Source organism: Artemia sp. Qi Xiang Cuo, chromosome 9, assembly GCF_049724085.1.
Source record: "Artemia sp. Qi Xiang Cuo chromosome 9, ASM4972408v1, whole genome shotgun sequence".
Classification (NCBI taxonomy): Eukaryota; Metazoa; Arthropoda; class Branchiopoda; order Anostraca; family Artemiidae; genus Artemia; species Artemia sp. Qi Xiang Cuo.
This window is the reverse complement of record NC_142802.1, coordinates 7637844-7665148: the sequence shown is the minus strand read 5'-3', so window position 1 is coordinate 7665148 and position 27305 is coordinate 7637844. Positions and strand designations below refer to the sequence as shown.

General features: G+C 35.0%; 1 protein-coding gene across 4 annotated transcripts in view; it reads right to left on the bottom strand.

The window, feature by feature from the left end:
* Positions 1–23176: 23176 nt before the first annotated feature.
* The window catches only part of LOC148948276 (uncharacterized), a 13630-nt gene continuing 9501 nt past the window's right edge, over positions 23177–27305 (bottom strand). For all 4 annotated transcript variants that reach the window (XM_089094261.1, XM_089094260.1, XM_089094259.1 and 1 more), the window contains exon 2: positions 23177–24298. In XM_089094261.1, coding sequence (XP_088950387.1) covers positions 23289–24281 — 993 coding nt within the window. In that variant the 5' untranslated portion in view covers positions 24282–24298 and the 3' untranslated portion in view covers positions 23177–23288. The remainder of the gene's footprint in view (positions 24299–27305) is intronic.

Genomic DNA, 27305 nt, shown 5'->3' with positions numbered 1-27305 from the left:
AATACAATGGTCAGTCAGATATTGACGAATTTAATATCCAATTGAACAAGTTTGTACAATTAACCAAAACAGACATTGCACCGTTAAAACACATACTTCTTCTACAATTGGCCTTAACCTTTCTCAAACAGGGTACAAAAAGCATAGGCAATAACGTCAACTTGCGAATAAATACGGTTGATGACTTGTTAAAAGCATTCAAAGAGAGATTCATAGAATCCAGTTCAATAAATAAATTAAAACACGGAGTAGTAAACTTTGATTTTTCACAGAATATAAGGGAATACCTGGATAATATATGCATTTCTGTAGGAGCAAAATACAGAGGTGGTTCCAGACAACTGTATGAAAAAGTCAGATTAAACACATTTTTGCAAGGGCTACCTCAAAAACTATGTAGAGTATTAATTTTTAAAAATATTCAGGGTTTGGATATTGCATTTAATGTGTTAGAGCTACTAATCTAATTTTATAAATTGTTTGATAATAATTGTATTGAAAAAATGAATCGCATACATTACTCAAACGCGAAGCCAATGTTCAAGGCCTATCAAGCATTTCACATTTTCTTTTCAAGGGATAACTCCCCAGTAGAAAAAAGAAACAAAATGCCAGAAACTAGTAGGCAGAAAACAATACGTTTTCAGCAAATTAGCCCCAAAACAATAAGGTGCCATAACTGCACTCGTGTTGGCCACATAGCGAAAGGGTGCCACTATGTCCCCAATCCAATACCAAGAAATATTGTCGGTAATACGCAAAATTACGGCAATTATTTGTTCAGAAGAAAAAGTTTTAGCACCGGTCGTGCAATAGGCTATAGCCAGGGGGGATTGCGCCAATCAGTACCTTATAATGGGTACCAAACAAACTGTTATAACCCTCTCCTCAACAGGCATATTAATTATCGGTTATTAAACCCAAATACTCACCAAGGCCAATATAATGCGAGAATGCAATATACAAATAATAAAAGTTTGTCGAGGAGAAATGAAAATTTCAAAAGCCAGAAGCACTGGCAAAAAGCGCTAGAAAACGGCATTGACGCGAGGCATCCAAGTTACTATCATTATACATGGCGAAGACAGGCAGACATAAATAATTTAAACCTGCCTACGGGACCTATTATGTCTGAATATCTCTTACAGGCACCGACAAATGAAATAAATTCTCAGGGAAACGCTTCAGACATCTCAGAAACATAAGTTGGACTCAGAGGGTGCCAGGGATACTTAATAGATCCAAAACAGTACTAGTGCCTTCTTGTAGTGATATTATTAACAAGTTACCTATATTTGATTATTTTTGTGTGGAAAACGTTTACTTTACGGCCTTAGTTGACAGTGGAGCTACTGTAAATATCATAAACTCTTGCGTATTTAATATGTTGCCTCTGCACATTAGGCGACAAAAGAACCCTAATAATCCCAACTTAACAAGCGTGACAGGTCATAAGTTAAATGCAAAAGGGTCAATTTGCCTAAACGTAAAAAGAGACAATAGAACCTTCATGACAAATTTTATTATATGTGACAATTTTCCATATGCAGCTACTATAGGGGAAAATTATCTAAGTTTTAATAGAATACTATTATACGTAGGCAACAAGAAGCGCGTATATCCAACTAAAGTAGGGGAAGAACGTTCTACCTTAAGAAATTGTAACAGAAGTTACGAAGATAATATAACAGTAAACAAAATTTCTAATGGTAGAATGTCGAAGTATTTTGAACCTCATGTCTTACAAAGACATGGCATAGCTGAAAATTTACTCAATTACCCAAAGATATATTGCAGAAATGAATTATATTTAAATACTAACAGTAATGAAGCCGCGAAAATAAATATAGGAGATATGCGACAGTACTGATCAATTGAAATTAAGAAATTACTGGAATTGTTGAAAAACATAATAAAACCCAACGTGACACCGCAAAATGCCGCAATGGCGGAGCATAGTACCAGTATGATTCTAATAAACAATGAAAATGATGAGAAATATTACAGATTTGCGATAAGGAAAACAAAAGTCCCTCCCAAAACGATGCAAAAAATTCTAATATCACAGATGATCGAGCCATTAATTAGCAAGTCAGAAATATGGTTTGCGACACCGTCTGAAATACCTGAAAATCTGTTATGCGAGGAACAGATTATATCTTATGACAAAGGGGAGGTTTTTATTTGGGTAGTCAATAACCATGAAAATGATACAATTACGATTAAAAAGGGGGAGTGTTTAGTCCAAATCGAGGTTTTAACGGAAAATGATTTAAATAAATGGGAAAATTCTAAAATAAACCTAGTTAACGGTATCAAAACTTCAAATAACGAGTATCCTTTAACTAAATTACAATTTTTAAACAAATTTAAAATGGATCATATTACGGACTATGGAACTTAAGAAAAAAATATGCTAATTATTTTGGAATTTTAAAGAATTTTTCTCTGCATCTTAATTTTATATGGGAATAATTCAATTTTACTAACATAAATTTTTAACGACCGGTAATCCCGTAGCAAAACAGCCATATCGTGTGGCATATAAGCACAAACAGTGGTTAAAAAATAAAATACATGAATTAGAAAAAAACGAAACTATACGCCCAAGTACAAGCCCATATAGCGCACCAGAGGTCCTAGTACCAAAGAAGAATGGCGACCTTCGACTCGTAGTAGATTATAGTGCTCTCAACAAACAAGTAGGTAGCGATAAATTTCCTTTACCAAGAATAGATGAAATTCTTGACTCAATTTCAAGCAAAAACATAATTTTCACCTCTTTGGACCTTACCCAAGGCTGCCGCCAAGTGAAAATAACCGGAAAGTATGTCCATAAGACTGAAATCTCATCACACGAATATGGATCGTTTGAATACTTGAAAGTACCATTTGGGCTTTAAACTAATTGAAGCACGTTATTTAGACCCCTTTTGCACTTTTTAAGAGGATTTAAGGATATAATTCATTTTTTTGATGATATTGTATGTGTAGGGGAAAACGCTGAGCAACACTTAGCAACGTCACCTAAGTTGTTCGAGAAATTCAGACAAGGCATTTTAAAATGCCAGCCCGAGAAAGTAAATTTATTTCAATCCAAGATTAAATTCTTGGAAATAGTAATAACCCAGGGAGAAAAATCCCTAGGCCCTGATAAAATAAAATGTGTTGAAAACCTCAAGCCCCCAAAAACTATGAAAGACTTAAGAGAAATTTTAGGCCTTACTGGCCACTTTAGAAAATTCGTACGCAAATTATGCCCAAATTGCAAAATCCCTCATGAAATAAACCAAAGGAAACTCCAATGATGTTAACTGGTCCCAGGAACCTCAAACTTCCCTGGACCGTCTCAAAAAGGCTCTCACTTCTAAACCAATTTTGTCACTCCCTGACTTTAAAAATAGGAGATTTGTGGTTAACACTGATGCTAATTCAAAAGGCATAGGCGCTATTCTTTCACAAACAATCCCGTTAGAAAACCCTAACCCTTTACATAGAGTACCCAAACAAATAGAAAAAGTTATATACTATTTTAGTAAAGATTTATCTTAAGGCGAAAGTAGTTATTCTACCAAAAATTTAGGAATGTTATCTATTATTTACCACTTAGAGAAGATTGGACATTATTTAATTGGTAAAGAATTTTTATTACGATCGGATCATAAAATCTTGTGGTACATGCGCAAAATTAGAAACCCAACGTGCAATCTATATAGATGAATTATAAAAATCCGAGACTTAGATTATGAAATCGAATATTTAAAGAGAAAACAAAACGTAGCTTGCGAATTTTTGAATAGATGTCAAGAAAACAGTCCGCCGAACACTGAAGAAAATGAACTTAATTCTATTAATTCTAAAACAAAACACTGATTTAAGAAAAAAAAAGTTGGAGACGAAATAAAAGAAAATAAGATTAACTAATGTCCCTTATCGCTGGAAAATATAAAAAGAAAGCAAAAAAAGGACAAAATGTGTATAGCACTAATTGATTATTTTGTGAATGATGAGGCCTTACCTTATAAATTCAAAACTCTTAGAAAAGTGATAGATAATTTTTACCATGACCTTGATGAAGAAATACTGTGTAGAATTGTTAATTCGGAGACAAATAGAAACCAAACCTTTATAAGACCTGTATTCCCACAACACTTGATAGGGCCGGCATTCGAATATGTTTATTCGGACACGAGCGGAAATCTAAGAATTATGAAAATTTTACATAAGCTAAAACAATACTTTTACATACAATCGGCACTTAAAAAACTAAAAGAATTTGTAAGTACATGCGAACCATGTAACTTGGGAGAAATCTCCCAAGCTTATCTAAATCCTCCAATGGGAAGGGTTCCAGTTGTAACTTACCCCTTTGAGATTCTCTCACTTGACCTATTCGAGACAATTTGAGGCGTACTTGTTTCTAGCACAGGTCATACTTGTAATCTTTCGGTCGTAGATAATTTTCCAGGATTTACTTTTACGAAAACTAATAAAAATCAAGGTGCTAAAGCCATAATTAGGGCATTAGAAGAATTGTTTTTACAATTTGGCATTCCTAATAAAATTTTTGAGTGACAACGGGAGCAATTTTGTTGCAAAAATAACAAAAGATTTAATGAATTTTCTTAATAAAGGTAAAATGGTGACAGCGCCGTACCACCCATAAGCTAATTGAAAAATATAAAACAGGCATAAAATATTTTCTAACGTACTAATTATTTATGCAAAAGACAATAGGAGCAACTGGGATAAATTCCTACCTTATTTAACTAACGTAATCAACACTGCTTATTCCTAAACAACCAGATATAATCCATTTTATTTACTTTTTGGTCGATATTTTAGAATCCCGTTTTATGATATTATTTAATCTCGGAAGTATTATAACAACTGAAAAGATTATAAACAAGAATTCATAAATAGGATGAAGAGAACTTATAAAATAGGTAGGCAAGAGCTTTAAAAATGTAAAATAAACCCAGAGCTTAGAAACCAACACAAATTTAAAGGGAGTATAGATTTCAAAGTAGGAGACTTCGTTTACCTAAAGAACGAGGCATACACGGAAGGAAAAAAACTTTCAAACAAATACTCTGGGCCGTACAGAATAGTCAAAAAGTACGATAACGAATGTACCTTTAAAATGGAAAACCACGATAGTGGAAGAACTTGCAGGGCACATGTTAGCCGAATAAAAGAGCCAAATGTCCAGAGAGATGGGTGTCACAGACCTCCTCTACTGATTCGTCAGATTCGGAAAATTAACCTCCTAAGTCAAGATTGGCAGAGCTAAAACTATTTAATTTCCAGCAAGACCATTTTGAGAATGACAGTGACCAATAAAATTTAGAAGAATTTTAGCAATAGAAAATATAGTTATTCCAGAAAAAAAATCCCTAGAACCAGTAAGAACAATAACACCTATAAGCCCAAAAAGCTATTCATCGGCGGATGGAGGAGATTTAGATTATACAATATCTCCTAATACCCTATTTTTCTCCGATAAAATCTTGACTCTAATTCCCCCCAAACACTTTCCAGAGAAAATGGTTTCCCCTGCAACACCGATAGAAGGCCACAGTCTTTACAAGAAGAATTAAACAGCGCTGTAGAAACCCCCGGTATTACTCTAGAGAAAACTCCTCTCAAAGACTTAATTAAAAAAAACCTGCGAGAAGCTGTGGACTTAATTAATTTCCCCATAAAAAAGAGCCAAAGTACATAGCCCGAGACTAAAACTCCCTAAGATGACCAGCAAGATCAAAATCATGATTTAACCGTATCCAAGGTCAAACCTAAAAAGTGAACTTCGTGGAAGGAAGCCTTCTTGCAAAGAATGTCCCATCCCCCTGAAGAAATGGCCTTCAAACAATGGAGGAACCCCGCAAAAACTATTGATTCCTCCCAAAGCTCTCAAGAATCTTTAAAATCCCCCGAGTTGAGGACTCAAAACGAAGACTTAGGGAATAAACCTTCTACTTCCAGGGGAGTAGAAATTTACCAGACACTAGCAGGCGATACCATGAACAGTGCCATCTCTAAAATTTCTAATCCAGATTCATCGAAAACTAGTGCCACAGAGTCTGACAGTAAATCAAACCTTATATTAGCTCAAGAAATAGAAAAGTCATGGCCAATGTCAGCTGCCACACACGGTAAACAAACGAAATTAAAAGGGCAAGACTTTTTTAAAAAACAATACAGAAATTTTGACGTTGTTTCGTTAGACAAACCTAAACATAAAAAAACGCAAGAAGCAGAGGAAAAAATCACAACACAGTCAAGTAGAACTGTTAAAAAACCTGACAGATGGAAATATCCCTAACCAATGAAAAGAAAAATTTCAAATATGATACACTTAACACCATAATAAATTTAACAGTGTGCAAGTAAAGTTAAGCAAGTCAATATTAATGAAAAAAAAAAAAATACAAGTGATGTCAAAACGTTGACGATCACAGAAAATAACCAAAGGTAGGAAGATATTGGCCTACTAAAGACGACAAGTCGTGTTGGACCACGTCTTGTGGGAAGCCTGGAGAGGAAATCTAGTCCCATGATTGTTTTTTGTAATTTTTTTTGTGTACACAACCTTAGGAAGGGATATTTTTCAGTCCTTCAAGTGTAAGAAATTAGTATTTATATGCCAATCGGGGCCAGTCAAAGCAATACTTAAAGGATGAAAAGAAACTTCTGTGAGCTAAGTTTTCGTTTTTGAATAAGAATGCTTTGAAAGAGAAAAAGAGAGTTTAATTTGTTATAGCTCCGAGGCGAAAAAAAAAGAAAAAAAAAGAAAAAAGCATTTTAATTCCATTAGTTTATATCTATGATGTATAACATAAAAGAGATATCACTGTTCTATAGTTCTGTGACAAAAATTTTCTTTAATTTCATTGGTTTATCTATGATATATATTTTGCTCTAATTTTTGTGACATATTTTCTTAAGTCAGTCACGTTATATCTTACCTATACTGACTCAGGTCCCCTCGAGATTTTCTATGAAAAATCGACCCAGGTACGAACAAAGATTGATGTCATCAAAAACAAAAAAATTTTTTTTACTTATCCTTTAATTTCTACCAATAAGAAGACTGCAAGGTGATGATGGTGATATCTTTACTAATTGTCTTATACATGGATTAAGACGAGGCGACATCTCCTCCCTACAATGGGCATAAGAGTTTTCTAAGATGTAGAATCCCTAAACCATTAGAACCATTAGACGGCTCCTTTCTCACGTTCATTTGTAAGATTGCCTTCCACGAAGAAAAAAAAATTTAACTATGAAGAAAATTAATCAAAAGTAAATCAAATATGCCTAACTTGACTTAAAAATTCGATAATCCGACACTATTCATAGCTAGAACTTGATCTGAATCGTGTTTTGCTCTATTTTTAGGCTTTTAGTGTTTAATCTTCCTTTTTACTTGCCGTTTTGTTCGTTTTTCTTGCTTAAAATATCTGTCGAATTCTTATTTAGTTATTCTAATAATCAATTCGTACTCAATTGGTTACTTTAATTATTTATTAAAAGATAATTTATCAATAATTTATTAATTAAAATTTAATTATCACAATAAACTATTTATACCCTAATAATTTATTCAAAATAGACTAAGATTTATGTTTAACTTGCAAAGACTGTGTTTCATTTAGTGAAAAACGTTTATTTCCTTCAATTATTTTTCCGTTTCCCCCTTTTTTAGTTCATGCAAAATTTATTTGAGCCACATGTATATTAAATTATCCAATTCTGATATAGTGACTACTAAAGAGATCTCCTCTTGAAACCTACATTTGTTCACCCCCATTATACCTGTACCAATTTCCACCAGTTTTCAGTATATTTTGATAGAGCGAATTTGTTTTTATTAACTGAAGTAAACACGACTAGTTCGGAGCGTCGGTTATTTTGAGAAGAAGTTTAGTTTTTAAACTACGAAATTCAGTAGGATATGCCCTTACATCTGACAGCTTTATAAAATAAAAAAAAAAAACTACCAGTACAGAAGCGTCTAATTATATGAAATATTTTATCTTTGTGCATATTATAATTATGTTAGGCCTACACATTGCTCATCCATGTGTTTCTTACTCGAGTAATATATGTACTAATAGCCAACTATTGGTAACTATTACCAAACAACCTATTGGTACGTTTATATGTAGAATTTCACGGCGGATGTGAAATTACATCTCAATAATAATACGTAAAATTTTAAACCCATTTAATCAGTTAAGATATATGGATTGAAACCCTGTGAATGTCCAATGGCGACTAAGTAAAACCCACAAGGAATTCCCTATTAATGTGAAGGTGTTTATCGCTTAACGGATTCTAATAAGACTTTAATATAGTATTTATTTATTTAGTTCTGAAGGATTTGCTCAAACAATAGCCTTCTAAAAAGATATTGATGTCAGTTCTTCATTACGCTTATATTCTTTGCCAAGCATTAACTGGAATCTACGGAGGCAAGCATGGAAATCCTGCATCTAATTACCTTATTCAAATAGCAAATATGAGACACCAATATTGACTTGCAACTACAAAAAAATCCTGAGACCAAGAACTTCGGTATATCAACCGTTAAACCGGGAGCCCCATAAGAGCGTATAAGCCAAGAAATAGGGAAGACAACAGAAAACGAGTGGTTCGAGAGGTCCTCATTTGTCCTTGTTATGTCCTGTTCCCCCATTGTAGTACTGTTTGAATAAAACCATGTAGTTATGACATTGCAACAAACGTCTCTTAAACAGCACAGACTTGCGTGAACAATGCAGGCACGAAAAATATTTTAAAAGTAGACCTCAAACTTAATAATTTAGGGTAATTTATTCTAATTTAATATCGATATTTTCATTCTAAAAACAAATTTGAAGACATTTAGGTCTTAGATTTTCATTGTGAGTACTAACATTAGTGTATTAGTGTATTTAACTATGTCTCATCGCCTAGAAATTAATATACACAATTAGTACGTGACTTATTTTTACTAAGAGTGTTTACTTTAAAGAAATTTTGATTCTGCTTCGCTATTTCTGTTACAGGGAGGAAATAACAAATAGTCTATTGAGGATTACCATGAGGTGCCAAGTACAGATCCGACCCAATAGAATCTATTTTCATCATATTTCAACCAACGAAGAATACTCACCATACTTTCAGAAAACTATCTTCCCAGCTTTGTCTACAAAAACAACAGTTACCTTCGATCGTCATTTTTTTGACTGTGAACCACATTATGTATCAGGTAACACTATATTTGAATCTCAATATCAAGTGCTTTAACGAACTATATAATCACATAAACGCTGAGAAACCCATCAGTCAGTACAAGATATAAATACGTAGATATCGCTGTTGATACTCACTATGGACCCCAGAATAATTTAACAGTATAGTGATGATATTTGAAACTAAACGATATTAAACGATATTTAAAGTTAAATGACACTTAAAGACATTTGAAGATATTCGAAGAAGAAATTAAAGATTATCTGAATTTTAATTCTGAGAACTCCATATATCATCACATTATAGAAGATATTGAAAGCTAAATGACACGTAAAGACATTTGAAGATATTTGAAGACGAAGTCAAAGACAATCTGAGGTTTGATTCTGAGAACTCCATCGATCAGAACAAGATAAATGACATTTGAAGTTAAATGATAATTAATGATATTTGAAGATAGTTGAAGCATAAACTGAAAACAACTTAAACTTTAATTATGAGAACCACAACTATCATTACAAGATAAACGATGTGATAAGTCAAATAATATTTGAAGATGTTTGGATTTGAATTGAAAGACAATATATTAAGAAGGTCACTATAATATTACGACAATCAGTTTCAAAGGGCACAAATGAACAATTTTACGCGATAACACAATCTCTAAGTGCCTCAAAAATCCTAAAAATAATATGCTGAGAAGAAAAACCCTAACACCTGTAGTGGGAAGAATCATTTCCCAGTTGACTATTAGAACGATATTTAACGGTTATTTCCCAGTTGACTATTAGGGAAAACTTACCGTGTAAAGACAACTAGAATCAAACAGTTCCATGAAGAAATCATAACATAAGTGCTTCAAAATTTATGCCAGGACAAAAGGAGTGAAGGGAAGTAATTTACAACTGAAGGGTGTAATACGCTAAGGACATGAAAGGTGATGAATAGATGTGAAGTTACACGTGTTACTTCCTAATAACTTTTGACAATTAAAAAATCCCAATATTGAAAGTGTTTTAATGTCATCAGTAAATATGATGAACCAAATATTGTATATTATAAATAATTAATGGATGTACCACAAGTAGAATTAGGTGCAATATTATTATGTTATTCATTTACCGTTGTGTATATATTATGCAGTACGTAATATAGACTGCAAAATGAAAAAAAACCTAATGTAAAACTAGAATAGCCCCTACTTTGTTGGAAATGTAAAAGTAATCAGTGTTAGATAAAGAAAAAAAAATATCTAATATAGTATCGAATCTAGAACCGAAATTTATCTTAGTCTGGGAGACAAATTTTAGATAGGGATCTAGAATAAAATAAGAAAGGTTATTGAAAAATTTTAAGCACTCTTAATGAGCAGTTACTAATGACGGGACGTCATTATTTGATGGGTAGGGTGATGTGCACCAGCAGTAGAATACCATATATTTAAAATATAAGATTCTTTCCTTCTAAAGATGATTCCGGCAGAATTAAACGTCCCCTAATTGAGTTCAAATACCGCTTCCAAGGGTCCCAATTTTTAATTAGCAAAAAGTGAAACTGTGTTCTATCTTCAGTCAAACAACGACATAGTCGTTTGAATTTAACTAACATAATTAGTAGCAAGAAAAATTCGACGTATGATATTTCTAAGGAAGTTTAAACTACAAAAAAATCGTTTGAACCGCTGAATCATCTGACAAATCTTAAAGAATTCATTGGAAGAAAGATTTACATCCTTGGTCCTATTGGGCCAATGGCGGGCAGTCCTTACAGCGCAGGACAAAAGAACTGCGTTTGGGAGTGGGGTAAATGTGCCTTTTAATTTTAATCATAAGTCAGATCTGAAACGATCAGTACGAAATTATTATATTTTGGTCACCATTATTGTCATTGAAGTGACCCATTGCTGTACAAATAAGCAAGTAAGTTAAATAGATCGATTGTCATTCTTATATCTTTTTATTTCATTTATATGTCTGCGTCTAGTCCAACAATTGTTAATTAATTCGTATGTCTCCAAGGTAAATGCTCCCAAAGTAGTCTTATCTCCAGATAGCTGAAGAAAGAAGAAGCCACAGTTGTATTTCTACATATACAATTTTCTCTCATTAATTGAGAGTGGCGCTAGCCTAGTTGCCACAATCTCCAGCGCTATAAGCGGCGCTATCGGAGAAATTTCTATCGCCACGAATATTAAACCTTTTATCGCTACATTAGTTGCCCTCCATTCACTTTCAACTATTAAAAAGGGCAATAGCCGTTTCGATTTCCAATCAAATGAGCCCTTTTCAAAGTTTCTACGACAAAGCTTTCAATAAATACCTTATATGCCCCCAGGGCATAACCTACAACCCTTGCCCCGAAGACTTTGGGGGGAGTGTCCTGCTCAAAGACATAATTTCCAGAACTTTCAACTGTGTTGAAGAAAATAGCTATCTCAAAATTTTGATTGGATGTGTTTGGGGAAATGGTTGGCTTGGAAGTGGTGTTAGTTGCCTTCCAATCACTTTCGACTATTAAAAAGGTCACTAGCCATTTCAATTTCTAATTGAATTTGCCCTTTTTGAAGTTTCTACGACGACGCTTTCTATAGAAAACCTTATATGCCCCCAGTTACAACCCAACTTACAGCCCTTGCACTGAGGGCTGTGGGGGTGGTGTCATCCTCAAAGGCCTAATTTCCAGAATTTTCAACTACGTTGAGCAAAATGGCTATCTCAAAATTTTGATTGGATGTGTTTGGGGAAAAGGTCGGCGTGAGAGGGGGGTTTGTTGCCCTTTAATCACTTCGACTCTTAAAAAGAGCACTAGCCCTTTGAATTTCCAATCGAATGAGCCTTTTTTGAAGTTTCTACGACAAAGCCTTCTTTAAAAAACCTTATATGCCTCCCAGGGCATAATTTAAAATCCTTGCCCTGAGGGCTGTGGGGGGAATGTCCTCCTCAAAAACATAATTTCTATCTGGAAATCAAGTACTAAACTGCCCTGGTCTAAATCCGAAAAATAAATAAATAATAAATTGTGCCAATATCGTTCTTTACTTAGGCAGCGCTATTGCGCTGCCTATGATTTAATAACAAGGTATTCTGAAAAAAAAGATTTTCGAAGAAAAGTAATAGGCTAAGTTAAGCCAAAGATGAGTAGAAACAAAGTCATATTATAATTCAAACTTAAAATGAACAGAAATCACTATTAGTTAATGAATGAAACGTAAAAGCAACAGAAATTACAATGTATAATATAAGTCAGCTCAAAGCGGACGTAAATTCCCACAAACATGATTAGGGCAAATGCTTTTTAAGGATTATGAAAGCCAGAATACCGTTTGCATTTTGCTGAAAACAATTTTTATTTCAAGTAGTACAGTATGATTGAAATATCACCAAAAAGAAAAACAGAAAGAAAGCCACCATAATAACCAAGATTACTGAAAATGATTGAAGTTAGGTCGATTCTTTAATATGTAATTATAATCAAACCCGGAAGTCTCAGATGTTATGGATTTATAATATTTGCAGCGATACCTACATAAATACAAGCCAGCTGGGTACCAGTACCAGGGACCGAGCAAAGCTTGGTCTTTTGGCATCTCCGGGCCGTGGCACCTGGCACCCTTGTATATATGTGATTCTCAAATTACGAATTAGCATCATTATCGTATTGTTCTGTAATTTTAAGTCATGAGGTTGCAAATAAGCAATTACAATTGAATTCAAAATTCAGGCGTGAATTCAATTCCGCATTTCTGTTTATCCTTTGCAAAACCACACATTTTATAGGAGTTGTATTGTTCTGGGACTCGTTGTGATTTTCGCCGTTGCTTCTCTTCTGAACGCAGATTTTTTCTACGATTCCAAGCGATCCTCGCCGTCACTTGTCTTCTAACTGCAGATTTCGTTCCACATCATTTTCGCTTGTGATTCGTTGTGATAATGGTTATTGCATGCATCCTAACCGCAGATCTCGCTGTGCTTAATTTTCGTCCATCATTTTCTCAGAAATTTTTCCCATGACTTTTGCTTTAGCTGTTCTAATTCATTTATAATCTTGTATAATTTCACATGACATCACATATCAAAAAACTTTCTTTTTCAGCTTTTTACCAATAATTATAGTTTTGCTTTAATTATTTTTTATATAAGTCAGTAAAACCTAGACATGTTCCATCGCACATACCCTCTGAAGTATCTAAATTAAGCAATAGCATAATCATCGTGTTATTCTTTAATTTTAAGTCATAGATTGGCAAATCATCAGTTGAATTAAGGAAATATGGCATGTATTCAATTCCCCTTTCCTGTTTATACTTCACAGACGCTAAAACAATATGTTTAAGCATGGGCACTGTTCTGTTTTTCTAAAAAGAACAGAAAAAAAGAGGGCTTGAATGAAATGGAAAAGTAACAGAACAGGCAAAAAAAAAAAAAAAAAAAAAAAAAAAAAAAAAAAAAAAAAAACAGAAGACCTGTTCCTATTTCTGTTGTCTTATTGGAAACCAATTTCCAATATGCAAATTTGAAATTCTTGAAATCTTTAAAAATTCTTATAGAATCTAGTCATTTCCTAGTCGAATTTATTAAATGTGCAAGCTAAGTTCAAGGTCTCTTAAAATAATGGAGTTTGAAGCTCAGGCTTTAAGAGACTCAGAACAGCCAAGTGACTGTGATACCTCTCAACATTCTGGAATAAACACTCCTCTTCCTCCACCTTCATCACAAAGTGATGAATCACGCCTTTATAGTCTTAAATGGTCCTCTCACACTGAGCAGCTTTTGTATCATCTCGACAGTTTGCTTCAAGCAGAATGTTTTGTGGATGTAACTCTGGCATGCGAGGATGCCACGTTTAAAGCACATAAAGTTGTTTTATCTGCTTGCAGGTATGTTCGAATACCATTTTAAACTATTTGGAAGGGGATCCATCATAACCAGTGGGGTAATTTTGTCAAAAACATGGGGCAAAGTTGGAGCCAATTTGATCTGAACAGTTTAAGGGCCTCTAAGTTTTCAAAAAGGCGTATCTACTATGTCTCAGAAATGGCTGGGGTTGCTAGGTTGAAAATTGCAGGGAATGTTGAAAATTGCAGGGAATATATATATATATATATATATATATATATATATATATATATATATATATATATATATATATATATATACACATTTATAATTAACATTAAGCAAAGATCCTTATAATGAGGGTGGCTAATACAAAGGAGAAGACCAAGGGGAGGGTGTATTTTGATTTATTTTGTTTAAAGCACACCAATTATTTCCACATTACCCCCTCACCCTTCCCTCACCACACTCATTAGTTTTGCAAGCTAATGTTGAAGTAAACCAATAAATTAGACAGACATTAGTTTTACATTAGTTTTTTTTACATCGCTCTCATAAACTAGTGTTGCAGTGCAACGATAAAGTGAGCTGGTCGTTAGTTTTAAAAGCAAACGTTGCGGATAACCAATAAATTAGGCTAGACTATAGTTTTTTATTGTTTCTACAATAGTTTTTTACATTAGTTTCACAAGATAATGTTGAAGTAAATAAAGAAAACAGGTTGGATGTTAGTTTTACAATAATTTTTACATAAGTTTTACAAGTTAATGATAAAGTAAGTCAAAAAATTCGGCTAGACGTTAGTTTTACAAGCTAATGTTGAGTTATATTAAATAAGAAAACCAAAAAGTCTTCTGTATAACTTTGTTCATACTTCCCTATAATAATTTGATGTTTAAAAAGTAATGCAGAAGACTATACCATTTTCCATGTTTAAAGGGAACATAATATTTTAAATTAATTTCATTTTTATGTTTCTGGCCTCCCCCAGGCCATTCAGCGTGTCCCCAGGTGGCGATAGGGGAACGCTCTACAGATATGTAGGGTACCTCCATAGGAGACACGGACCAAGGGGAGACCTTGTCCCTGGGGGTCCATAATAGAAATTGGGGCACCCTCGACCGGGGTCATAAATACAGGCGGGGGAGGAAGAAGGACCCTCAAATGTACACTCAAAAGGGCCCACTGGTTTGTCCACAAGTCCCATGTGTTGCGAACCTTCTCCCAGTAATGGGTTAAATTGCATGATGATGCAGAACACCATCGCGGGAGGATCCTCTATAGGAGGACAATTGCGGCAGGGCGTAAGATATAGATCTATGGACAACGGCCTCTGCAAAGGGCTGCCTCGACCTTTTCGGGGTGCCCGCAAGACTAGGGACCTTGTGGTCAACTCTATTCCCACTTGAGGAGTGGCGCCCCTCGACGAAATTATAGCCTAGTAAACGACACAGCATTCGCATGAAATTCTGACTAATGGACAATTTTTCTGGTCTTGGTATGTTTTGATGGGCGTATTTGGGCTGAAAAACCTCTTCCTAGCAAATTTATCTATTATGGGTTGCCTCCCCGTAGTAGCATAATATTTGTAGGCATGAATATATAATGATAATAGGCTTGAGACTGTCTGTGCAGGATTTTGACTCTTATTGATAGAGTAGCATCGCCGAGGGCTGAAAACCATGTTGTGACCAAGATGGACCCAGGATTGCATAAAGCCTCCATTCACAGAGGTCCCAGGGACTTCTTGCTGTCCAGTTCTCAGCCGGCGTAAGCACTTTGGTGTAGACGTGAAAAGATATGTGATTCCCATCCTGCACTGGTATCTGGGATCATGGCTTTTTCTGAGGCAAAAATAATTTCAATGATTTAAAGAACATGAAAATTGGAACTTGGAATGTTACAACTTTAAAAAATGACTATCATATCGACATTTCGACTGACGAATTCAGACGATTGGAACTGGATTTATTAGGAATTTCAGAAAATCATATCCCAGGGGTAGGAAGCATGAAATTATGTGATATAAAATTTGTTTACTCAGGCAGGAAGGATGGGGTACGTAGACTGGAAGTAGGGTTCATGATGAATAAGGAAGCTGCTAAGTCTTGTTTAGGCTGGGAAGGTATTAATAATAGAATACTAATTGCTCATTTTACGACTAAAAAGTTCAAGATATCAGTAATTATAGTCGTATACAACCCTTTAGAACCATCAGACGAAGATATTAGTAACTCAGATGAATTTTACTTACAGTTACAGGAGAAAATAGACAGGGCCCCAGGTAGAAATATGATTTTATTACTGGGAGATTTTAACGCCTGAGGTTGGTAGAAATAGGGATAGATGGTATCCCAGCCTAGTTAAATTTGGGGTAGGAAAAGAAAACAGTAATGGATACAGACTTTTGCAATTTTGTAGGTACAACAATCTAGTTATAACCAATACGGTGTTTGGTCATAAAATGGCTCATAAGTTAACATGGTATTCATGTGATGGTAAGACAGCAAACCTTATTGATTATGTTATAGTAAACCGAAGACTGGCAGGATCAATACAAGACACTAGGGTATATAGGAGTGCTGTTATTGATGTTAAAAGTAAAGATCACCATCTAGTAGAGTCAAGGGTTAATTTAAAGCTGAAATATCGGAAGGGTAACTACCTCCCGGGAAGTTATGATTTTGGTAGACTCCAAGATGAGAATTTTAGAGAGACTTTCCAGGAACAGTTAAATACTAATCTTGAGAGTTTAAAATTTGATAATGTGGAAGATGGTTGGAATAATCTTAGAAAAATAATTTGTGAAGTTGCTGAAGGTGTATTAGGGAAGAAAGCTAGAACTGCAGCCAAGAATATTAGTGAAAATACTTTATGTTTAATAGAAAGGAGAAAGGACTTGTACAAGAATTATCTGAGTGATAGATCATATGAAAACAAAAGAAATGTAAATTAAGTGGAGAAAGCATTAAAATATGAACTAAGGAGGTGTGAAGTGGAGGCCATGGATAAAATTGCCGAGGATCTGAAAGATGCAGCTAGACGGCATAATAGTACAATATTGTACTGGCGTGTTAACAAACTGAGAGGGAATAGCCAATCCGGACTTGGCCCAGTTAAAGATAGGAATGGGGTTGCAATTAGCGATAAGGAAAAAACTAAAGAGATGGGCCGAACATTTTGAGAATTTGCTTAACCGTGATAGAGCTGCAGGAAAAAATATAGAGGAAAATGAAAAAGTTTTGTGATACCTTGGATGTGAAGGAAGTTTTGTTTCGTGAGGAGGAATTAGCAACAGTACTAAAAGGATTAAAGAATAATAAGGCTCCAGGCGCTGATAGGGTGGTAAATGAGTTTCTTAAATATGGTGGCTCTGAGGTTAGAAATAAGTTACTGAAGATTGTGAATATGATTTTTGAAAAAGGGGAAGTACCCAACGATTTTAGGAAAACGTTAATTAAGCCACTTTATAAGAAAGGTGATAAAAGTGAGTGTGGTAACTATCGAGGGATTAGTCTGGTCTCTGTAGGTAGTAAATTACTTAGTAATATGATACTTTTTAGACTGAGAGATGCGGTAGACAAAGTTTTAAGAGAAGAACAGTGCAGTTTTAGAAAAGGTAGAGGATATGTCGACCAAATTTTGACTCTTAGGTTAATAATTGAGAAGTACCTGAGTTTTCAAACACCTTTAGTCCTTAGTTTTATAGATTATGAGCAAGCGTTCGATTCTGTTGATAGAAAAGCTTTAGCAAAGGTTTTATCCTTGTATGGTATTAAATAAAAAAAAAGTTTTTTTAACTGAGAGTAAGGAGCGACATTAAAACTTAAAATGAACAGAAATTATTATGTATATGAAAGGGGCTGTCCCCTCCTCAACGCTTCACTCTTTACGCTAAAGTTTTTATTGTTTTAAAAAATAGAGTTGTGAGACAGATTCAAACTTTAGTGTAAAGAGCGAGGCGTTGAGGAGGGACAGCCCTTTCATATACGGAATAATTTCTGTTCGTTTTAAGTTTTAGTGTCGCTCCTTACTTTCAATTTAAAAAACGTGTTTTTTTATTTAATTTCTGATCGTTTTTTAGTTAATGCCGCTTTTATTTTGAATCGCCGTCATTGAATAAGTAAACAAAATTTGCTGTTAAAAATTTCCAGTTAAAAAAATGTGGTTTTTTTTTAAATTTAATTTCTGATCGTTTTTCAAATATTGCCGATTAATTTGGTTCACCCTCCATGAAAAATTCCTCCTATAGGGAAACACACCCGCGGAAATTTCTGCCCATGTAAAATACCTACCCCCCTAAAAAAGCGAAAGTTGAAGAAAGTGATTATATGTTTGAAAGCTATTATTAATTTTTGCAAAAAGAAAATAAGCAAAAACTGTGAGGACTTTTATACGAAAAATCAGGTTTTGGCCTGGGTACTCGAGTTATTGATATTTTACTGCAATGCGTATTTGTGTTCTTTTTTTTCAAATATTAACACTGCTGCGGTTAAGGTAGGAAATGAGGTTAGCAGCTGGTTTTGTATTAAATCAGGAGTTAAGCAGGGTTGTGTTCTATCTCCCTTTGTATGGATTATTTTGATGGACTTTGTCTTAAGGAGCACAGGAAAGGCAATGGGAGACCACGGAATCAAATGAGGAGGAAAAAAGTCTCCTGGACTTTTATAAAAGTCTCCTGGACCTTGGATTATGCTGATGATTTAAGCATCCTAGATGAAAGTGTGTGCAAAATGAATGAATTTTTAGAGGTTTTGCGAGTTCAATGTGCTAGAATTGGTTTGAAAATTAATGTTGGGAAGAATAAGTCAATAAGGCTAGGAATAAGTGAAGATGAAAAGGTGACGTTAGTAATGAAAATATTGATCGTGGTAGTATTATTAGTAAAGATGGCGGGAGCAGTGAAGATGTTAAATATAGAATAGCCAAGGCTCAGGGTGTTTTTTCAAAGTTTAAAAAAGTCTGGAGGAATAGGAAGATATGTCTGCAAACCAAGGTTAGAATATGAGAAGCTACAGTGATGACAGTGGTCAAATATGGCTCTGAAGCATGGACGCTCCGCAAAGCGGATGAAGATTCGCTAAATGTTTTCCAGGAAAATTGCTTAAGCATTGTTCTGGGTACCCGGCTGACTGACCGTATTTCAAACAATAATCTATACGAAAAATTTACTTCAATACCGCTCTCTAGGGCTAAAATGAAAGAAAGGTTGAGGTGGCTAGGGCACGTTGTGCGGCTGAAGGATGAAAGATTGCCGAAGATGGTTCTTTACGGCCAACCATCTAGAGCTAAACGGAAAGCAGGTCGTCCCCGTCTGGGGTGGGAGGACGTCAAAAAGAAAGATTTAAAGGAAATGGGAACTTCGTGGGCGGGTGTAAAAAGGAAGGCTTTGAATAGATTGGGGTGGAGGAGGAGCGTGAGTAGCTGTGTTGGCCTCAAGTGGCTTGGTGCTGCGGTGAGTTGTTAGACGTAGTAGTAGTAGTACTAGTATTTATCACAACCTGAATAGAATAAGTTTCACGAGAACTCTCGCCACTCCCAGTAAATTTTTCTTTACGATGTCTCCAGGGACTAGAGCATAGGAACAGTCAACTAACATTTTAAGTATCAATATGAAAGCACCTTTATAATAAAGCACCTTTATATGAAAGCACCTTTATAATGACGCATTTTTGCATCACTGGCCCAGTCACTGAAGAGGTCACTAGATATTCTTGTGGGACACCAGTGAGCTCATTGGATATTTTTGCGTTGCTGAGTCGTTGTGTAATGTCACCAGTGAGCTTTTCAGTCACTGGGCTTCAAGAGCTCTAGTCACGGAAATCGATGAAAAGATGCGCAATGTTAAGATAAGAATCTTAACTGACAGAAAAAGGATATCGATGCATATCTACATTGACAGTTTTCCTTCCAGTTTTTTGTCTGAAAAATTCTTTTTTTGTTAAATAGTGCTACGTAGCAAAGAAAGTGCCACTTTTGCTAAGAAGTGTCCTAATAGTGTCAGGTGTCCCAAAAAGTACCATTTAAAAAAAAGGGTCAAAAGTGACACTAAACTGTCACCGGTGGCAACCCTGTACTAAAGTTCTTTTTCTTCAAACGCCTGTTCAGGGTTGCCAGAAAGTCAAACAAAAAACAAGCTCGAGCCTTTGAAAAACAAGCCAAAATACGCCCGAGCTTTTGAAAACCAAGACTGCCATCATGAACAGTTCATAAAGTTCTAAAATTGCACAAATTTGTGTGTTTCACAACAATTTTCGGTGCTAAAGTCAAAAAAAAATTTTGCGCGTGTCGCGGCTTGCGCCACGACACGCACATGGCCCGATAAGTGTAGTTGGATTAGTTCTAGATCAGCTTTTTTTCCGGTTATTTCAAACTTAACCCCAATCAATACAAATACGGCAGAAAGGCAGCCCTGGTTAAATGAAACTTCGCACAAACATCTCAAAACAAATACGGAAAAATCCAGTCCAACCCTTTTGTTAATTCCTTAACCTTTTTCAAAATCATCATCATTTCGTCCACGACAAAATAAGAAAATTGTTTTACGAAGTGCTACAAATTGAAGCACATGCTACAGTGCTACAAATGATGAAATAGCGCTAAAATAGTTGTATCGTGCAAAAGTCAGAAAAAGTTTTGCCCCTAATCTAATTCTACTTTTATCTTGCTTGCTTGCCTTTTTGTCATCCTCCTCCGCTTTTACGGAAGAACATCGATTTATGTGATCTGCCAAAATTCATCTGTTTTTAGCTGCAGTTTTTTGCGTCATAATGGTTAAACAGCTGTGAACTCTTTTTATTAACTTTTAGAATTTAATATGACTTATTCCATTGAATACGCTAGTTACAACCACAAGCCGAAGACATACAATATCTTTGGTTTATTATCGCAAAAAAAATTTTGGTACACTTTATTTCGTACAGTTGCAACACAATATTTAAAGATAACTTTGTGATTAAAGTCAGGCCTAAAAAAAATACGTGAGGTTTTCAAAGTTCATCAAAGGTCAGTGCCCTCTATTGGGGAAAGGAGTAGATATGGGTTGGCCACATCAAAATATCTTTCAAGGACTTACTTTAGCCTATAAACCCATCCCAGAAAGCTTCATTTTTGTAACCTAACCCCTTCCCAAGATAGCAACAAATAGCTTGTCTAGAATTTTACCTTATATAATTCAGACTATATATTTGCATGGGCGCCCATAAAGGGGAACAAGGGGGGGGGGGGGCACCTTTACCCTAGTACTCTTAAAATCATTAGTTACAGTAACTGTAGTTGTAGTACTAAAAGTATACACATAGTGCCTTTTAAAAATACGATCAGAAATTAAATTTAAAATAAAAAGATTTTTCAACTGAAAGTAAGGACCACCATTAAAACTTGAAACTAACTGAAATTATTAGCAAATTAGTACTTTCAAAAGAGCTATTTATTCTAATTAAGCGCTCTTTGCGATTTAACCGTCATTCTTAAGAAATTGGAACAAAATTCGAACTTTAGCGTAAAGAGCAAAGTATTCAATAGGGGAAAACTCCGTCATATACGTAATGTTTGTTTTAAGTTTTAACGTTGCTCCTTACTTTCAGTTGAAAAAAGCTTACTTTATATATATATATATATATATATATATATATATATATATATATATATATATATATTCTTTTCAAGCACTGAGAACGGCTTAATAAAGGTGTTTGCCGAAATATACTGTTTTTTTTTTGTTTTTTTTTACTAACTGGCTAAACATTGTTATCCTTTGATTTTGTAATTCTAGATTTTTTTGTTTTTCGTTCTTCGTAGCACTCGCGTATTAAGGTACCATGGCCTAGGGCTGTATGATACAGCCATGGACGCTGGTAAGGGGCAAAGAGTCAATGGTCCAGCCCCCGCCTCAGGAAGGCAAGATAAAATTAGAAAAAGTATAGAATTAGGAAAACAAAAAGTATCCCCTTTAAACTTTGGTATAAAGCTCCTAGTACGACTCCTACCCCATGGAGATTGTTTGGGGACGCTCAGATCTATGTTATATACTCCCAATTGCTATTTGTCCTCCCTATCTTCACATATTTCTAAAAGGTTCTTTCAGAACCATTTCGAGGGTTGGTGGTGCTCGAAGAAAAATTAGTTAGGTACTTGTATGGAATCGGGTAAACACGCGATGAAATATCGCATCGTAGTCTCAAAACTGCTATTGATAAACAGGTTTGTGAGATGTTGCTCACTCCGTGACAAAGATTTAAACTTAGTTTTTTGGGATTAAAGGGGCGAAAAAAGGTTAGGTTAATTATTTAATATATGCTATGCTTTACCCCCCCCCCCTCTAATGTGCAAACATACAGCCCAAATTTGTTTCTAAACTATTATATTTTCGTCCTTAATTTGTTTTATCACATTAGTATTAACCAAACTTTATATTTTGCCTGTTTACCCGATTCCATACAAGTACTATTAGTTACACACCCCCCCCCCCCACTGCCAACTCAAATATAATCAAAAAATGCCGAATCAGAAAAACAAAAAAATATCAAAGTGGGAATCCCCTCAACCGCGGCGTCCAGGCCAGCTGTCCCCGTTACCCCTCCCCCTTTGAACGACAGTGAGTTATTATTTTATTTTTTTCAGTTTGGACAAGGATTCCACTATTGACGTCAAAAATATTTCTGTTGTGATGAGGTAAATGTTTCGCTGCTTACTAATTCCTTTACACTCCGCGTGAGGTACTTGTACGATCGAACTTAGTCGAGTTACAATGATATTGTATAATGGTTTTATACAATTTTTTAATTAAATAATGGCCTAATTGTTTAAATTATTTAATTAATTAACTGTCTAATTAATTAATGGATTTTTTTTTTTTTTTACTTCTTTGGTTAGCCATTCTTAAGTAATTTTTGTGCTACGGGGACAGGTGAGCCACTTTAAAGGCGGAAGAATGAACTACTGGCTCCTTTTACCCATCCGGGTCTAACTCCAGTTTAAAAGATTACCCTTACTGTACCAGTCTTGACGTTAACGTGCTGAAATTTAATGACAGAGAAAAGGGGGAGACAGAGATTTAAGGAATTGAAAACATTCCAGTAAGTCTCGTATTTCCCAAGCTGTAACATAGAAGAAGATTTTTATTCATAAAACTGCTAATTCGACATAAAGGGAATTGACCTGTCACTAAATCAACTTAGCAATAAAATACAGACAAACGATGATCTTGAAAAATCAATCATAGTTTAAAGAAGTATAAATATAAGCATCATTAATTGGCAAACTTTTATCGCAATTGCCACTGTGGGTGTAACTCGGAGTGTTCCAGTATTGACAACGATGAACACCTTTGCAACCGGGAGAAGTGTGGTATGGGGAGGTAGAGCCAACACCGCAAACCGAACATGTTGGTATTCCGTATTGGCAAGTGCCCACAATCCCCGTCTTGGGGTTTATGTTTTTAACAACATGGTCTAATGTTTTTTCAAACATTAGCTTAAAACCTTGAAACTTCTTGCGGAAGGACAGTGATTCAAGCATCTTTAGAACCTCTGATGTAGAAAATTTACGTACGCCAATCATCCCCAGGATTTCTACTGCAGTGCCAGATCTTTCCTCGGAATTTTTAGAGACCCACTCGTAAAAACAGTTCAAAAATGAATCCCATCTTTCGAACTTTCTTTTTATATTAGACGCACATACAATTTTGGAAAGCTGTAGAAAATCGTAAATATCAAAATCCACAATAAAATCAGGACCTTTTCTGCCTTTCACAATAGTCATAGCAATCTCATTTATAGCGATTTTCTTTTGGGCCTTGCAATCGTAGGTTGTAAAAATGAACTCAAGTATTTTCAAGTCATTTTCTTTAGCAAATTTATCAAGCAACTGTTCCGCCATCGCTTCCTTGATTCCAAGAAAATTGTATTTATCAACAGCATAACTAAAGGCCCCCAGGTCAATTATACTCATTTCAGGGATTTTTCCTTCTTCATAGCACCCAATAATTGCTTTCATAGCATTGACGTCGACGTCATTTGCCACGACGATGTTTGTTTGCTTCTCGAGCATGTCATACTCAAACATTTGTCTAAATACGTCACTCGTTGCTGTTAAAAGAATCTTCGGGGTCGTAATGTTTCCATTTTTACATTGAATCGTAATAATTGGACTATTTTCCAGCTTCAAATTTTCTAAAATTGCAGTAAGAGTTGACGTAAAGCTCATAATTGTAACGTCGGCTCCTGAAAGGAAAACGAAATTTATCAGTCAAATCGGAGACAACTTTTTTACCCCCTTTACCTCATGTCTAATCTTCTCAATAAATATTTACCCCCTTCCCCATCTAGGGTTCTCCAACAACCACTGATTGTTTCACACGATCCAGCCAGCCGTTCCCAACACAATGTAGATGTAGTATTATGATAACCAGATAATCCTAATAATCTCTTTAGTCGACAGAGTTTTAAAAATCTGTTCTCGTAATCATATAAATTCTGAATTAAACTATGTCAAGGATATTCTATTCTGCAATGATTACCCAAAAAAACTTATTGAAAATATCATAGATAGACGATTAAAAAAGATATAACAAGAAAATAGGGAGCCCGTTCCCCTCGATTCAGTTACCCTGGAAACTGAGAAAAAAACTTTCATCACTTTACCATACATCCCAAAACTTGGCGATAAACTTGGAATGTTAAAAAAAAAAAACACAATCTCTCTGTTTCTTACAAAACTGAACAAAAAGTTGAACATTTTTCCAACTCAGGAAAGAATAAAACTTACCCTGTACTGGGTAGTGGTGTCTACAGAATCCCGTGTTCATGTGGGAAATTTTACATTGGTAGGACCCATCAACAACTAGGTGAACCTTTACATGAACACAAAATTTCAATAGCTAAGTCCCTGAGATTGAAAAATAACAATGACAACTTTGATTCGGCATTGGCCTGGCATATTTTCGAAAATCCGACCCATCTGGTTCTTTTGACGAGGCAACCTTAATATCTACTGTAAATGCCTTACCACAAACTTTTAAAGAGGTAATTTAGATAAAAAAATAATACATAAACCGAAATTTAGCAATAAATAGAGATACTGGAGACATTTCATTAAGTATAATTTATCACAGTTTAATTTTGAAGGACTCAATCCATATTTTCGCCTGGTATAACTCGAGAAAACCTATTTGCACATCAAATGATGAACGAATTTGTAGACCAGCTAAGGCTATAACAAAACAAAGATTTATTGCTCAATCATCTTGGTAGATTTCTTTTTCATTGATTCCAACCTAGTTCTTATTTAGTTTTTGTTCACTCGCTGTTAAGTAAACTTCGAAAGGTTCGATTTTCTTTGGTTTCTTTTCTTTCTTTTTTGTTTAGCACTGAGGACGACTCGGCGGAGGTCCTTGTCGAAATATTTGCTTATTTCTTCTTCTTCATGGTTCGCCACTGGCTGACTAAATCCTCGTTTTTTCACCTTTTTTGACTATATTTTTCATTTTGTTATTTTTTTTCCTCTCTGAGTTTCATTGAAGCTATTTTGATAACCTGGGTACACATAATGTCATAGATTTACTTCTGATTCCTGCTCCAAGTCAAATTTTGAGATCCAATTACACCCCTCCCGCAGCAGTTCCTGTAAGTTTTAGATTGGCCAAGCAAACGGTTTCTAACAGTTCCAAGCTGATTGGACAAGCAACAAAATGTATTCTTGCCTTTTTTTCAACTAAAACTTTATTATAAATAGATTGATATTTTTGCATAATTTATTGTCATTGTCCTAAGGGGTGTGGGTCATTTTGACCACGGAGATACACTTTTAGATCTTTTCACTATTTTCAAACAAATAGTTCTAATAATCTTGATCCAATAAAACGGGGATTATGTGGATGCCACGGGGGCAAAAAGAGGGTAAGGTGGTCTAGTTGCCTTTCAGTCATTTTGATCAGGGATAAAAGACACTAGAACTTTTGATCTCCTATAGAACGAGCCCCTTCCCAAGTTTTTACGACGACGCCTTCCATAAAAGTATTCGGAGGGAAAACAATGCACGGGAGGCGTAATTCGTTGCGTTAAAACCAAAATATGACTAAATATTAGGTACAAATAAAAATAAAAAATAAAAAATAAAAATAAAAAAGGAAAAAAAACAACAGGAGCCAAATTCAGATTGCCCACTGTCCAATGAGGGCCCAAAAAATAGCCTAAAATAGCAGCAACAGAATAATGAAAGCGAGGGTTCTTGGTGCCCTCCAAAAAAGAAGAGAGTTTTTCAATTGATAATATAACATTCAAATCCACCTATACACTGATACTCAACTTGTTTTTTTTTTTATAATTTTCAGTGTTTTATAATCTATCTTAAACATATGGGGATTTTTTATTTCAACTCAGAGATACCGACACGGGGGGTGGGAATACTGGGAGTTTTTAAAAAATAATAATTAATTTGTTACCCCCCCCCCCACAAAAAAATCCTGTGAGAGCACAGGCGCCATCTACTTTTAAACAAATTTACTTTTTCGAAAAAGAACAAAAAATACAAAAGAACCTGAATAATATGGGAGATTGAAAAATATAATGTGATACTGAAAACTTCACTAACAACTGAAAATAAAGGCGATATACAGCAATCTCTTGACAGACAAATAAGAAAAGTCAGTTCACTGTCGGAGTTCTAAGAGTATAGAGCTAAACAAGTTTCCAATTGAATCGGATACAGTCCTTGCTGAAATTTGCTGAACTTGCGTGAAAAACTAAGCACATATTACAAACGTGAGTACTTTGGGATGGCAAATTGGAACATTTTGTTGTTGAAGTTTGTAACTTGAAATCCCCCGCCTCGCGACTGCAGACCGTAAAATGGCTAAATACAAACCGTTCGATCTTGTCCTACCTTCATTTCAAGTAGATAATTTCGGAGACCACATTTCAAGGATATCTTCATTTCAAGGATACCCCTTATGGCCACCAGTAGTTATTAAAACCACCAGACCAGAAAAATCAAGCTAGATATATAGTCTTTTGCTACGGCACCCACTCTGAGCATAATATAGCTGAAGCACATATCCACAACTGGAATGACCACTTTAAAGAAGCTTGTAAATCTGTCAGATAAAAATGTAAACAAGGCTTTTGAAGAGCAGCGTTTATACCCTGATATTTTCAAGACTCTGAGTAAGACCTACTTATCACTACCCACTAAAACTAAAGCAAATCCTGCCTAGCGCCGTCAACTCCGACT